This window comes from Zootoca vivipara, chromosome 4 (genome assembly GCF_965207765.1).
Source record: "Zootoca vivipara chromosome 4, rZooViv2.hap1.1, whole genome shotgun sequence".
In the NCBI taxonomy this organism is placed as follows: domain Eukaryota; kingdom Metazoa; phylum Chordata; class Lepidosauria; order Squamata; family Lacertidae; genus Zootoca; species Zootoca vivipara.
The window spans coordinates 101,418,785-101,431,950 of NC_142587.1; the positions used below are offsets into that span (position 1 = coordinate 101,418,785).

General features: G+C 41.2%; 1 protein-coding gene across 1 annotated transcript; it reads right to left on the minus strand.

Annotated features, from left to right (window-relative positions):
- Window positions 1–2,205: 2,205 nt before the first annotated feature.
- On the minus strand, window positions 2,206–12,344 carry LOC132592065 (uncharacterized). Its single transcript, XM_060274148.2, has 6 exons — window positions 12,244–12,344; window positions 5,950–6,442; window positions 5,524–5,605; window positions 5,173–5,255; window positions 4,929–5,055; window positions 2,206–3,570 (listed from the first exon to the last, which is right to left on the minus strand). The coding sequence occupies exons 2-6, from the start codon at window positions 6,349–6,351 to the stop codon at window positions 2,657–2,659; spliced, it is 1,608 nt and encodes a 535-aa protein (XP_060130131.2). The 5' UTR covers window positions 6,352–6,442; window positions 12,244–12,344; the 3' UTR covers window positions 2,206–2,656.
- Window positions 12,345–13,166: the final 822 nt, after the last annotated feature.

Consider the following 13,166-nt stretch of genomic DNA (forward strand, 5'->3'; position numbering starts at 1 on the left):
GTGCTGACCTTTAAAGCCCTAAACGGCCTTGGTCCAGTATACCTGAAGGAGCGCCTCCTCCCCTATCGTTCTGCCCAGACACTGAGGTCCAGTACCGAGGGCCTTCTGGCGGTTCCCTCGTTGCGAGAAGCCAAGTTTCAGGGAACTAGGCAGAGGGCCTTCTCGGTGGTGGCGCCTGCCCTGTGTTACTAAATATGGGGAAATCACCAAAAGAAAGTTTGAAAGAATACTGGATATACAGGAACAGATTTTGGATGAAGAGTGGGAAATAATCTTTCAGCAACCACCCTTTGTTGTGACCTCTAGGATAATCCAGGAACAGTGGTTGAAGCTGGTACAAAAATGGTATCACACACCAGTAAGGTTGTATCACATTGCAAAATCCGGAAGTAAGAATTGCTGGAGGAAATGTGGAGGGATGGGAACGTACAGTGATATGTGGTGGGATTGTCCGTTAGTTAATAAGTTTTGGGAACAAATTGGTATAGAAATATCGAGAATTGTGGGTAGAAGGGTGGATATATCTAAATTATGGTTCTTGTTAGCCTTGGTACCACTGGGTTAAAAACAAAAGAGAATGTAAATGAGTAAAATTGATGGTAATTGCAGATAGACAGGTTATAGGGAGTACAGTGGGACCTCGGTTTATTAACACCTCGGTTTAGGAATTTTCGGTTTACGAACGCCGCGGACCGATCTGGAACGGATTAATTCACTTTCCATTACTTTCAATGGGAAAGTTCGCATCAGTTTATGAACAGAATTCCGGAACCAATTGTGTTAATAAACCGAGGTACCACTGTAATTGGAAAAATGCAGAAGAGCTAGAAGTGAACAAATGGAGGGGGAAATTGAATAATACTATAATTTTGGGAATTATAGTATTATTAAAAATAGTATTATTAATAGTATTCTTAAAATTGGGAAAGGAGTACGACAAGGTTGTATATTGTCTCCCTGCTTATTTAACTTATATGCAGAATTCATCATGCGAAAGGCTGGACTAGATGAATCCCAAACCGGAATTAAGATTGCCGGAAGAAATATCAACAACCTCAGATATGCAGATGACACAACCTTGATGGCAGAAAGCGAGGAGGAATTAAAGAACCTTTTAATGAGGGTGAAAGAGGAGAGCGCAAAATATGGTCTGAAGCTCAACATCAAAAAAACCAAGATCATGGCCACTGGTCCCATCACCTCCTGGCAAATAGAAGGGGAAGAAATGGAGGCAGTGAGAGATTTTACTTTCTTGGGCTCCTTGATCACTGCAGATGGTGACAGCAGTCACGAAATTAAAAGACGCCTGCTTCTTGGGAGAAAAGCAATGACAAACCTAGACAGCATCTTAAAAAGCAGAGACACCACCTTGCCGACAAAGGTCCGTATAGTTAAAGCTATGGTTTTCCCAGTAGTGAAAAGATCCTGAAGCTGAGGCTCCAATACTTTGGCCACCTCATGAGAAGAGAAGAATCCTTGGAAAAGACCCTGATGTTGGGTAAGATTGAGGGCACTAGGAGAAGGGGATGTCAGAGGACAAGATGGTTGGACAGTGTTCTCGAAGCTACGAACATGAGTTCGACCAAACTGCGGGAGGCAGTGGAAGACAGGGGTGCCTGGTGTGCTCTGGTCCATGGGGTCACGAAGAGTCGGACACGACTAAACAACTCAACAACAACATTACTGCCTTTGATCTTTGACCCATTTGGTGTCGTCTGCAAATGTGATGAGCATCCCCTCAGTTCCTTCATCCAAGTCATTTATAAAGACAACAAAGGGCCCAGGACAGAACCCTGCAGCACCCCTCTTGTCCCTGTCCCCCAGGATGAGGAAGACCCATGAAGGAATTCTCTTTGGGTTCGGTCAGTCAAATCCGCCTAACACTTACCTCATTCAGCCTCATTTTACCAGCTTCCTCACATAAATGTCGCAGGGGACTTTGTCAAAAGTCTTACTGAAATCAAGACGCACTATTTCCACAGCAGTTCCCTGATCAACAAAGTTTGTAATTCCATCCAAAAGAAAAAAGAAAAGGAGAGATTTCTCTGCCTTGACTTGTTTTTGAGAAATACATTCTTTCAACCTGTCTGTTTATGTTGTGAACCACCGTGAAATCTTCAGATAAAGGGCACATAAATTTTTTAAATGATAATAAGAAGGATATGGACAAGCTGGAACATGTGCTAATAAAGGCGACCAAGACAGTTTTATTTTATATAAGCATTTATTTAATTTCTCTACCACCCTAAAGCAGGGATGCCAACTTGAATAAAATATAGAAGGGGTTTAGTAAGCCCCTCCTCGCATAATCAATCACATGGTGTGGTGCATGCATGCCATTTTAATGGGAATGCCTATCAACTGGGGGGTGGCACCCTCAAATATTTTTGGGGGGCAAAGACCCCTCACCCTCTAAGAGTTGGCTCCGATTCCCTACACCCACAGTTCTCAGGAAGGTTAAAACATGAAATCACAATATGAAAACACAAAACAAACAGCCCCAAACCTGTAAAAAAAACTTTGCAAAATCATTGCAGGAGATCATGTGACCCATACTGGGCTCTGATGGGCTCTGATCTCACCAACACATTTCAAAAGAGGATTAGATGCCAGTCAGACCAAGTCCTTGTTAAAGTGGTGCATTTCCCCCTGACACTTAAAGCTGTATACTGAAATTATTTCCACCCTTCATATGAATTCTTTGATGGGAACTGAGAGAGGAGCTCCTACTGAAGCTCTTTCCACATTCCACGCACTGATAGGGTTTCTCCCCTGTATGAATCATTTGATGGGAAGTGAGATTTCGGCTGTCACTGAAGCTCTTTCCACATTCCATACACTGATATGGTTTCTCCCCTGTATGAATTCTGTGATGGGAAGTGAGAGAGAAGCTCTTACTGAAGCTCTTTCCACATTCCACACACTGATATGGTTTCTCCCCTGTATGAATTCTGTGATGGGAAGTGAGAGCGGAGCTCTTCCTGAAGCTCTTTCCACATTCCACACACTGATAGGGTTTCTCCCCTGTATGAATTCTTTGATGGGAAGTGAGAGAGGAGCTCTGGTTGAAGCTCTTTCCACATTCCATGCACTGATAGGGTTTCTCCCCTGAATGAACTCTTTGATGTGAAGTGAGATGGGAGCTCCTACTGAAGCTCTTTCCACATTCCACACACTCATAGGGTTTCTCCCCTGTATGAATCATTTGATGGGAAGTGAGATTGGCGCTTTGACTGAAGCTCTTCCCACATTCTCTGCACTGATAGGGTTTCTCCCCTGTATGAATTATTTGATGGGAAATGAGTTTGGAGCTCTGACTGAAGCGCTTTCCACATTCCACACACTGATATGGTTTCTCCCCTGTATGAATTCTTTGATGGAAAGTGAGAGAGGAGTTGTGACTGAAGCTCTTTCCACATTCCACACACTGATATGCTTTCTTCCCAGTGGGATTTCTTTGTTGGTAAGTGAAATGGGATCTTTTCCCACTTTCAAGATATTTATACGGCTTCTCCCTTATGGGGATTTTGTCATGGTCACCTTTGTTCTTAATTTCCAGTCCATCATTATCTACAATGAAGAGAAATGGATTAGAATGTCAGGCAGAAATTAATGAAGAATACTTGTTAACACTGATAATAGAGGAATAACACAAGTGGCTTAGATGGAAGGTTTTACTGAAGGGTTGGGTACATTTATTAACCCGGATCAACTGACATCCATAGGGGAACCTGCGATTCGATAAGGCTGGCTCTTCTCTTGAATGGATTGTTTGGCTCCATCATGGCTTCCCCTCCATTTCCAATGACAGTTTCTCTTTGGACAGCCAAAGACTGACGGGAGGAAAAACAAAAACTGAAAACCTGACAGAAGCTACTTCAACTTCCCTAAGAACTCTGAAGTTTACAGTTAAAATGGTCTGGGCTGTTCAGACCAGCCTGATCCTTGCTTAATAAGTTGCAACTCAAGGAAGAACATTCGCAGAAAAAAAACACAGTAATTTACTGTTCAAGGTTTATTGTGGGAATATTGTTTAGGGAACCTTTTAATGTTTAATAGATTATTGTATTTTAATGGTTGTTGGAAGCTGCCCAGAGTGGCTGGGGAAGCCCAGACAGATGGGCGGGGTATAAATAATATATTATCATTATTATTGAAATCCCAGGTTGGGATTTTCTCCGCAGATCTTGATTGCGGCAGGATACGAGAGAGCCAGAAGTCAAGTGCTCCAATGTATTAGGGACGTGGAGCTGCAGTGTCATATGGGCAAAATGGACAAACATGTCACAATAAGAGATCTTGGGAGAGGGTTCTCACCCACAAATTACCTGGCAAAACTGCAAATACCCAAGTATAGACATTCCTTTACTTTGGCCAGATTTAATGTGTTGCCCTCTGCACTGTTGCTGAGTCACGTGTTTGCCCATATGGCTCATCGGAAGTGGAAACAAATTTGCATGTATTGCTGCACTGCAGTTTCCACGAGGATCTACGCCAGACCTTTATCACCCCAGCCTTACAAAAGCTTAAAAATGAACCAGAATCCCAACGTCTGAGAGCCTTGGTAGAAGACAAGGTCCCTGAAATTACGATCAATGTTGCCAATCAGAAGCAGGAAACAAGAGCTTTCCAATGTCAATACGCAGGCGAATGCGAATACCTAATTTTATCTATGTCCTTTAATTTTAAAGTGTTGTTATGGCCTAATTTGTATTGAAATTGTCCTCTGTTTATTTCTGTGTTATCCTTTGTTGAATAGCTGTATGAGTTGATTTGGTCTGTGACCGTTTAATAAATTTTGATTTGATTTGATTTGAAATCCCAGGTGTTTTAAGGGGGCGTTGTTGATCTCTGTGAAAATATATGAGCTTCATCAGAGGTATTTTTAAATTTCCATGCAGATATGATGATCCCACAGGGAGCCTTACCAAGAGAGGCCACGACCCCACGATTCTCCTCCATGATATCCTTATGCAGAGCTCTCTGGTCAGGATCCAGCAATACCCACTCCTCGTCTGTGAAATGAACAGCGATGTCTTCAAAGCACACTGGACCCTAAAAGAAAAAGGGAAATGTCCTCCTCTGAGACAACACTGTTGTTCACCACCACTCCTTGACCTAAGACATATTTCCAGCCCTTGGCCTCTGTTCCCACAAGGCAGTTTCCCTGACCTGATCTGGTTCCACAGCCGCTGCTTCTCCTCTGTCCCCATTCAAAGATGGATGAAGAGGTCTAGCCAGTATCACTGTGTCACCTGCAAGAGGAAAAAGGTAAGGGGGAGGCCCAGAGTGACTGCTTCTCTCACAGGTAAATCAATGCATCTCAAACTGCAGAGGGGCCTTTGAGAAAGTCTCTCCTGGATGTTGGGGCGCATTTCAGATGTTAGTTGTGAAAAAATGTATCTCCCCTCCTCTGGGCTCTTGGCCCCAACTATCTCCCCCAACAAAATATGAAAAGAACCCACCTATGAGTTGGAAAACCAACAGAATGAGACTAAACATAAAAAACTCCTCCCTCCTTACCCAGCTGCCTCTGTCTGGTGTTCAACGGAGGTCTCTCTGCCTCAGAAGAAATCTGGCCCATTTCTGCAAAGAGATCCTTTCCCTGAAAAAAGAAACAAGGATTCAAAAGAGAGAATCGGGAGAAGGATTAAAAAATGAATGTCAGGTCCAACAGCTTTAAGCGTATTAGATCTCATTCCAAGGATGATGGATTTCTGTATTTTAATATTTTGTTGGAAGCCGCCCAGAGTGGCTGGGGGAACCCAGCCAGATGGGGGGTGTATAAATAATAAATTATTATTATTATTATTATTATTATTATTATTATTATTATTATTATTATGGATGCCTTCCCAGAAAATGGATGAGTTATCAGTAGAACATTATAGGATATTCTCCATCCTTTTGGGAAACCCTTGGGAGTATCCAGAGCAAAGTCTCTCTCACCTGCTTTCTCTCCTCTGCCTGACTCAGGAGGAAACCTTCGGCCAGGGCCACCGCCTGGGAACTGGTCTCCGCTCCACATTCCCTCACCCAGCTCTCCATCTCCGGGGGAAGGACAGCCAGGAACTGCTCCAAGATCACCAGGTCCAGCATCTCAGCTTTCGTGTGCCTTTCTGGCTTCAGCCACTGGTGGCAAAAGTGGTAGAGTCGGCTGCAAACCTCTCGGGGTCCTTTGGCCTCCTGGCAGCAGAACTGCCTCAACTTCTGGCTCTGCACCTCTGAGCAGAGGGTGTCCTCCTCACCCAGGATCTTCTGCACTGGGTTCTCCCAGAATCCCCCACTGCTCCCAGTTTGGATGGCATGGCCTCTTCCTGCTCCAGGGCCAGCTGACTCTTGCTCATCCATCTGTGCTCTCAGGAAGCCTCTGAGAGATCAGAAGGAACCCTTTGGTCTTCTGCCAAGTTCTGTCCGTCTTAATGAGAAGCTCTAGCAAATCCTACAAAGCAAATACATTGCTCCATTACAAAAGTTGTCTAATATCAGGAGAAGAAAAAGCATGGATGAGTCTTGGAAGGAACCAGGTCTGGACTGCACCACAACCCAAACAATGAGCTATACAGTGGTACCTCTACTTACGAATTTCATGCGTTCCAAACGCACATTCGTAAGTCGAAGCAACTCTATCTAAAAATTCGTAAGTAGAAAAAAATCCTATCTAAACCGCATCCAAGATGGCGGACGGAGCTCCATTCGTAAGTGGAAACTTTCGTCAGTAGAGTTATTTGTAAGTAGAGGTACCACTGTATTTTTTATTGATTGATTTATATGTATATTTTAATTTCTGTAACGCTTTATATTTTAAAGGAACATTTTATATTTTAAAACATTACAAAGGAGATCAACTACAGAATACATATTTAACATACTAGGGCTGGGTGAATCTGGGCTTCACCCCCTAGGACAGGTGGAAAGGGCCTTTTTAAAAAGGAGAAGAAAGAGGAGGAGGAGGAGGAGGAGGAGGAGGAGGAGGAGGAGGAGGAGGAGGAGGAAGCCTCTAGCCCAGAGGTTGGCAACCACTGGCCCATGGGCTGGATCCGGCGCACAGAGGCCATGTAACTGGCCCACGAGACGCCCGCTCAGCAAGTGCCCTGTGCACTGCGCTAAATGGGTACAGTGCAGTGGAGGGAATCGCCGAGTGGTGCCAGAAATGGCATCTGCACACGCGCAGATACAAGAAACCGCGTCTGGGCATGCCCAGACGCGATTTCCGACATTGTGCTGTGCATGTACACCAATGTTTGGCCCAAGGACAATTGTCCGTGGCAGTGATACGGCCCACGGCTGGAAAACCTTGCCAACCCCTGCTCTAGCCCTCTTATAAGATAGCAATGAAAAATGTAGAGGTAGCTGAAGGAATTTCTGGGAGATGAATCACCCTTGTTTCTTGTGCCTTCCAGTCTATGCATGAAGTCAGAAATTTAAATGGAGTTATGAATCCTGAACTGGATAAATCGGTAAATAAAGGGGAAAAGAAAGAAACAAACCTTCCAAATTTTTTTCGCAGAATGGTAGAAGATCTAGACCTAGTAGGCGCATGGAGGTACAAATACCCAATTCAAAAAGAATTTACATATTATTCTTTGTTGCATCAAGTAGCGAGTAGGACTGACGGAATATGGGTCTCCAAGGATGTGATAGGGAAAATTGGGAAAGTAGAAATACTCCCAAGGACGCTAACAGACCACAACCCGGTAACATTATGTTTGAAGGAAAAAGAATGGGAAAAGAATAAAAGATGGAGGATGAATGTTTTTCTTTTGAATAATGAAAAAATTGTGCAGGGAGCACATGAGTTGATGAAAGAGTATTTTGAGTTAAATTGTAATGGGGAAGTTAATTTAAAAACAGTTTGGGATGCGGGGAAAGCAGTGGTGAGGGGTTATTTCGTCCAACAAAATAAAATTGATAAAAACTTGAGGGAAGAAAAGAAAAGGAAGTTAATGGAGGAAATAAAAAAGAAGGAGAAAGTATTATATAAAACTAGGAAAAAGGAAATAGATCAAGAATTAAGGATTTTAAGAACAGAATATGAAAATTTGATAGAATATGAAATGGAGAGACAAATACAATTTTGGAAATACAAACATTTTGAATGGGCCAACAAACCAGGAAGGTTACTCGCTTGGCAATTAAAGAAAAGGAGAACGGAAAGGCAAATCAACAGATTAAAAGTGGAGGGGACAGTGATTGAAAAACCCAAAGAAATTAGAGAAATATTTGAGAAATTCTATGCCAATCTCTATTGAAAAGAAGAAGAAAAAGAAAAAGAAATGGGAGAATATATAAGTAAAGCTAAATTAACTAAAATATCAAAAGAAAAGATGGATAGAATGAATGAGGACATAACAGAAATAGAAAATAGGAAGGTAATACAAAAGATGAAAATTGGAAAATCCCCGGGGCCTGACGGAATCCCAATAGAATATTATAAAAAATTGGATGATATATTAATAGTGCATTTGAGGAAAGTTATGAATGAAATTTTGAGCAAAGGTATAACACCAGATTCTTGGAAAGAAGCGACTATAACCTTGTTACCAAAACAAGAGAGTTATATGGAATCCCCAATGAATTATAGACCAATATCTTTGTTAAATAGTGATTATAAAATATATTCAGGAGTATTGGCTAGTAGGATAAATTTAGTATAAAATGAAATTATACATGAAAATCAGGCGGGATTTATCAAAGGACGGCAAATTAAAGATAATATTAGAAATATAGTTAATATAATTGAACATTTAGAAAATGATAGGGGAAAGAAGCAGCAATATTATCAATAGATGTGGAAAAGGCCTTCGACAAGGTGTCGTGGGCCTTTTTAAGAAAAAATTTAGAGGAATTAGAATTTGGGGAGAAAATGAGGAAGGGAATTGAAGCAATATATAGAGAGCAGAAAGCAAGAATTGTAGTAAATGGAGTGTTATCTGAAGAAATCCGAATTAATAAAGGTACAAGGCAAGGCTGCCCGCTATCCCCTTTGCTGTTTATTATAGTATTAGAAATTGCATTAAAGAAGATAAGGGAGGAGAATGGAATAGAAGGGATAGAAATAGGACATAGAAAATATAAAGTAAAAGCGTTTGCGGACGATATTATCATCACCACGGAAAACCCATTGGAAAGCATCCCCAAGGCATTGGAAAAGTTAAATGAATTTGGAGAATTGGCGGGATTTAAAATAAATTGTAAAAAAAGTGGCATTTTAACAAAAAATTTAGAAGAATTGGATAAAAAAAAATTACAAGAATCAACCGGCATTGAAATTAGGAAAAAAATAAAATATTTAGGGATCTATGTGACGGCTAACAATATAAATTTATTTCAAGAGAATTATGGAAAAACTTGGAGAGAAATAAAGCAGAAATTGGAAATGTGGTCCAAATTGAAGATTTCACTATTAGGCAGAATTTCAACAATCAAGATGAGTGTCCTGCCTAAGATGATGTTTTTATTTCAGAACCTACCAATTTTGGGGGGCTCAAAGTGTTTCGATAATTGAAAAAAGGACATTAGCAAATTTATATGGGAAGGAAAAAAATCAAGGATCAAATATAAAGTATTAATAGATAAAAGAGAGAGAGGAGGGCTAAGTTTACCGGATTTAAAATTATACCATGACGCGGCTGCACTATATTGGTTAAAGGATTGGATTAAATTAAAAAATAATGAAGTGTTGGATTTGGAAAGTTCCGGGTTGGGGTCTGGATGGCATTGGTATATATTGAGAGACAAGATGGAAATATATAACATTTTCTGGAATAATATCATAAGGAAATCAATATATAAAGTGTGAAAAAAATATAAAGCTATATTGGAGCCAAAAACACCTTGGTGGATATCACCTAAAGAGATTATATCAGTCAAAAAGAGGAATATGGAAAATAATTGGCCAAGTTATAAAAATTTGTTAGAAGATGTAAATGGGACTTTGAAATTAAAAGAATACAATGAAATTCGGAATTACTGTAACGTATGGTTGCAGTATTTCCAAATTAATGAAAGATTTAAAAAAGATAGTATAATTGGATTTGAAAAAGTGATGTCTAAATTTGGGGAAATAATATTGGAGGGGAAAAACAAATTTATAAAAAATATTTACGATTTGATATTGGAATGGGAGACTAAAGAAGAATTAACAAAAAATGTGATGATTAAGTGGGCGCAAGATTTGGATAAAACGATAATGTATGAGAGGTGGGAAAAATTATGGAAAAGGGATATCCAAATTGTATCAAGTTATGATTTGAAGGAAAACATTTATAAGATGCAATTTAGATGGTATCTGACCCCGGTGCGATTGGCAAAGATGTATAAGGGAAATAACAAAACTTGCTGGAGATGTAATGAATAAATTGGAAATTTTATGCATATTTGCTGGTGTTGTAAAAAAATAAGAAAATTTTGGGATGAAGTCTACAGAGAGTTAAAGAAAATATTTAGAATAACATTCAGGAAGGAACCAGAAATTTTTCTCCTAAGTATGGTAAATGAAGAAATTAAGGGAAAAAATAGATGTGTGTTATTGTACGCAACAGTAGCTGCCAGAATTCTAATTGTGCAAAATTGGAAAAGCGAAAAGATTCCAACGATAGAAGATTGGCAAATAAAATTAATGGGATATAAAAATTTGGCTATAAAATATGGGATTTCAAAAGGAATAGGGAAGGAGAAAGTAGAGAAAGATTGGAAGCCCTTTGAAATATATTTGGAAAATAAGGTAGAAAAACCGAATCTTGTTGCAGATTTATGAAGGGTGAAGAAATGAAAGAAAAGAAAGAGAAAAATTGAAAATAAGTATGCATCAATCAAGGACAGAACAACTCAATATATAGGAATGGCTGGAAGTAGGGGGGTAGGGGGATAAAGGATGTTCGGGTATGAAAGAATGAAATTAGTTGAAGATTTTTTTATGATTCAATTTATGATTATGTTCATGTTCTTTATGATTTAATTTATAATTATAATTTATGAACTAATTTATGATTATGATTTACGGTTACAATTATGATTATGTTCATGAAAAGTTTGTTTTTCTAATTTTTGGTTTTTTTTCTGTTTTGTTTGAAATTTTGTTGTTCTAAGTTATGTTTTGGATATTTGTGTTTTTCTTTGGTGTGACTGTGAGTGTATTTTTTAATGTAAAATTCAATAAAGTTCACTTTAACTCTAAAAAAAAGAACTGACTAACAGGGGAGTCATTGGTATATTGTGAAAAATGGATGCTTGGCTCTAGTGGGGGCCGTCACCCGGGGGTCCTCAGGAGTTGCTCCCCACCCCACCCCCCTGCTTCTGTCTCTTTTTCTTGCACTTGGACTCTCTGCCGCTCTCAAGACAGACTCCTGGGGTGGGGTCCCTTTTTCGTTGCTCTGAGGGCCAGGTATGTATCTAGCCAACTCCCTGAGGGCCAAGTGGGTGGGGGCCAAGACATATCCCTTGAAATTTAGGCGGGCAATTTATTATTATTATTATTATTATTATTATTATTATTATTATTATTCTGTTAGATAGCTTTGGCCACCTCATGAGAAGACTCCCTGGAAAAGACCCTGATGTTGGGAAAGATGGAGGGCACAAGGAGAAAGGGACGACAGAGGACGAGATGGTTGGACAGTGTTCTCGAAGCTACCAATATGAGTTTGACCAAACTGCGGGAGGCAGTGGAAGGCAGGAGTGCCTGGCGTGCTATGGTCCATGGGGTCACGAAGAGTCGGACACGACTAAACGACTAAACAACAACAACAGCTTAAGATACACACAGCCATGGATGCCAAGGTCCCTGGAGGCTCAGTGAGTAGCAGCGCCCATTTCTGGCTCGGCTGGTTTCCCAGCAACAATCCCTTTGGGACAGAGAGGATGTGGTCCTGGGATGCCATGCTCTGGGTGCGAGGGGATTGCTGCAGTGGCCTCCGTGTGGAGCTGCCCTTGGAGACGACTGGGAAAGTGGTTTGCAATGCAGCAGCCAGACTATGGGCTGGGATCCCTCTCCTTATTCCTGGCCTTTCTCTCCCACCTTTCCTCCCTCCCTCCTCCTAGTGGGTATTTTAATGGGGGGGGCGGGGGCTAGTCCTCCTCCTCGTCCAGCTTTGGAAAACCATTTGCACATGTTCCCACTGTTGTGCAATGACGCTGAGAGACGTCACACACACACACACAGAGAGAGAGAGAGAGAGAGAGAGAGAGAGAGAGAGAGAGAGAGAGAGAGAGAGAGAGAGAGAGAGAGACAGAGAGACTCACCCGATCATCCCAGGATTGAAGGGACAGCGATGCAGCCCTTGCAGGAGAGACATCAAAGCAGGAAAGGAGGACTGGGGAGGGAGGGAGGGGCCTTGGCTCCGGAGGACCTGCCCCCTTGCTTCCTGTCCTCTCTAGGAAGGCAGCTCAGTTCTCTTTAACCCTTGCAAACTGAGTCCACCTAGCTCAGCCCTCTCTCGCTTGGCTGAAGCTCAGATTTTTATTGCTTTTTATGGATTTTATGCCCAGAAATCCTTTTGGGGGTGAGGCTCTTGGTTGGACTCTGAGCATCTCCCTTCCTTGGGCAGAAACCAGAGAAACAGCTTGCAGGGAAAAGAGCTTTGCAGGAGGCAAGGAACCTCCTCCTTGAATTCAGGAGTGGGAGGGATAGGAGGGGATCCCAGGGTCATCTAGTCCAACCCCCCTGCAATGCAGGGATCTCAGCTAAAGCATCCATGGCAGATGGCCGTCCGATCTCTACTTAGAAACCTCCAAGGAAGGAGAGTCCCCCACCTCCCAAGGGAGACCTTTCCCCTGCCATTCTGCTCTTAGATGCCCCTCAAGGCAGCGGGTCCTGAGTTCTAGCACTGATGAAACAAGCACACTGGCTGCCGAGGAGGAAGCAAGCAAAGTTCAAAAGAAATAAATCCTATTCTCATCATAAATGAGTGATACTTTCCTATGCATGCATTTTATGCGAATATACAAAAGGGTGCAATTTCCCTTTCCACAAATGCTTAATTGCTAATTCAATGGACTGAATTTGATTTGATTTGATTTATTGTTACGGTTCTTGACCAGCAAACATAAATATGCAACACATAAAAACAATAAAAGAAGACAAGAATATCTAAAAATAGACAATAAGTATAAGTTTTAACAATTGGTTAAAAGAAAACTAATTAAAAGGAGTATTACTACTTAGG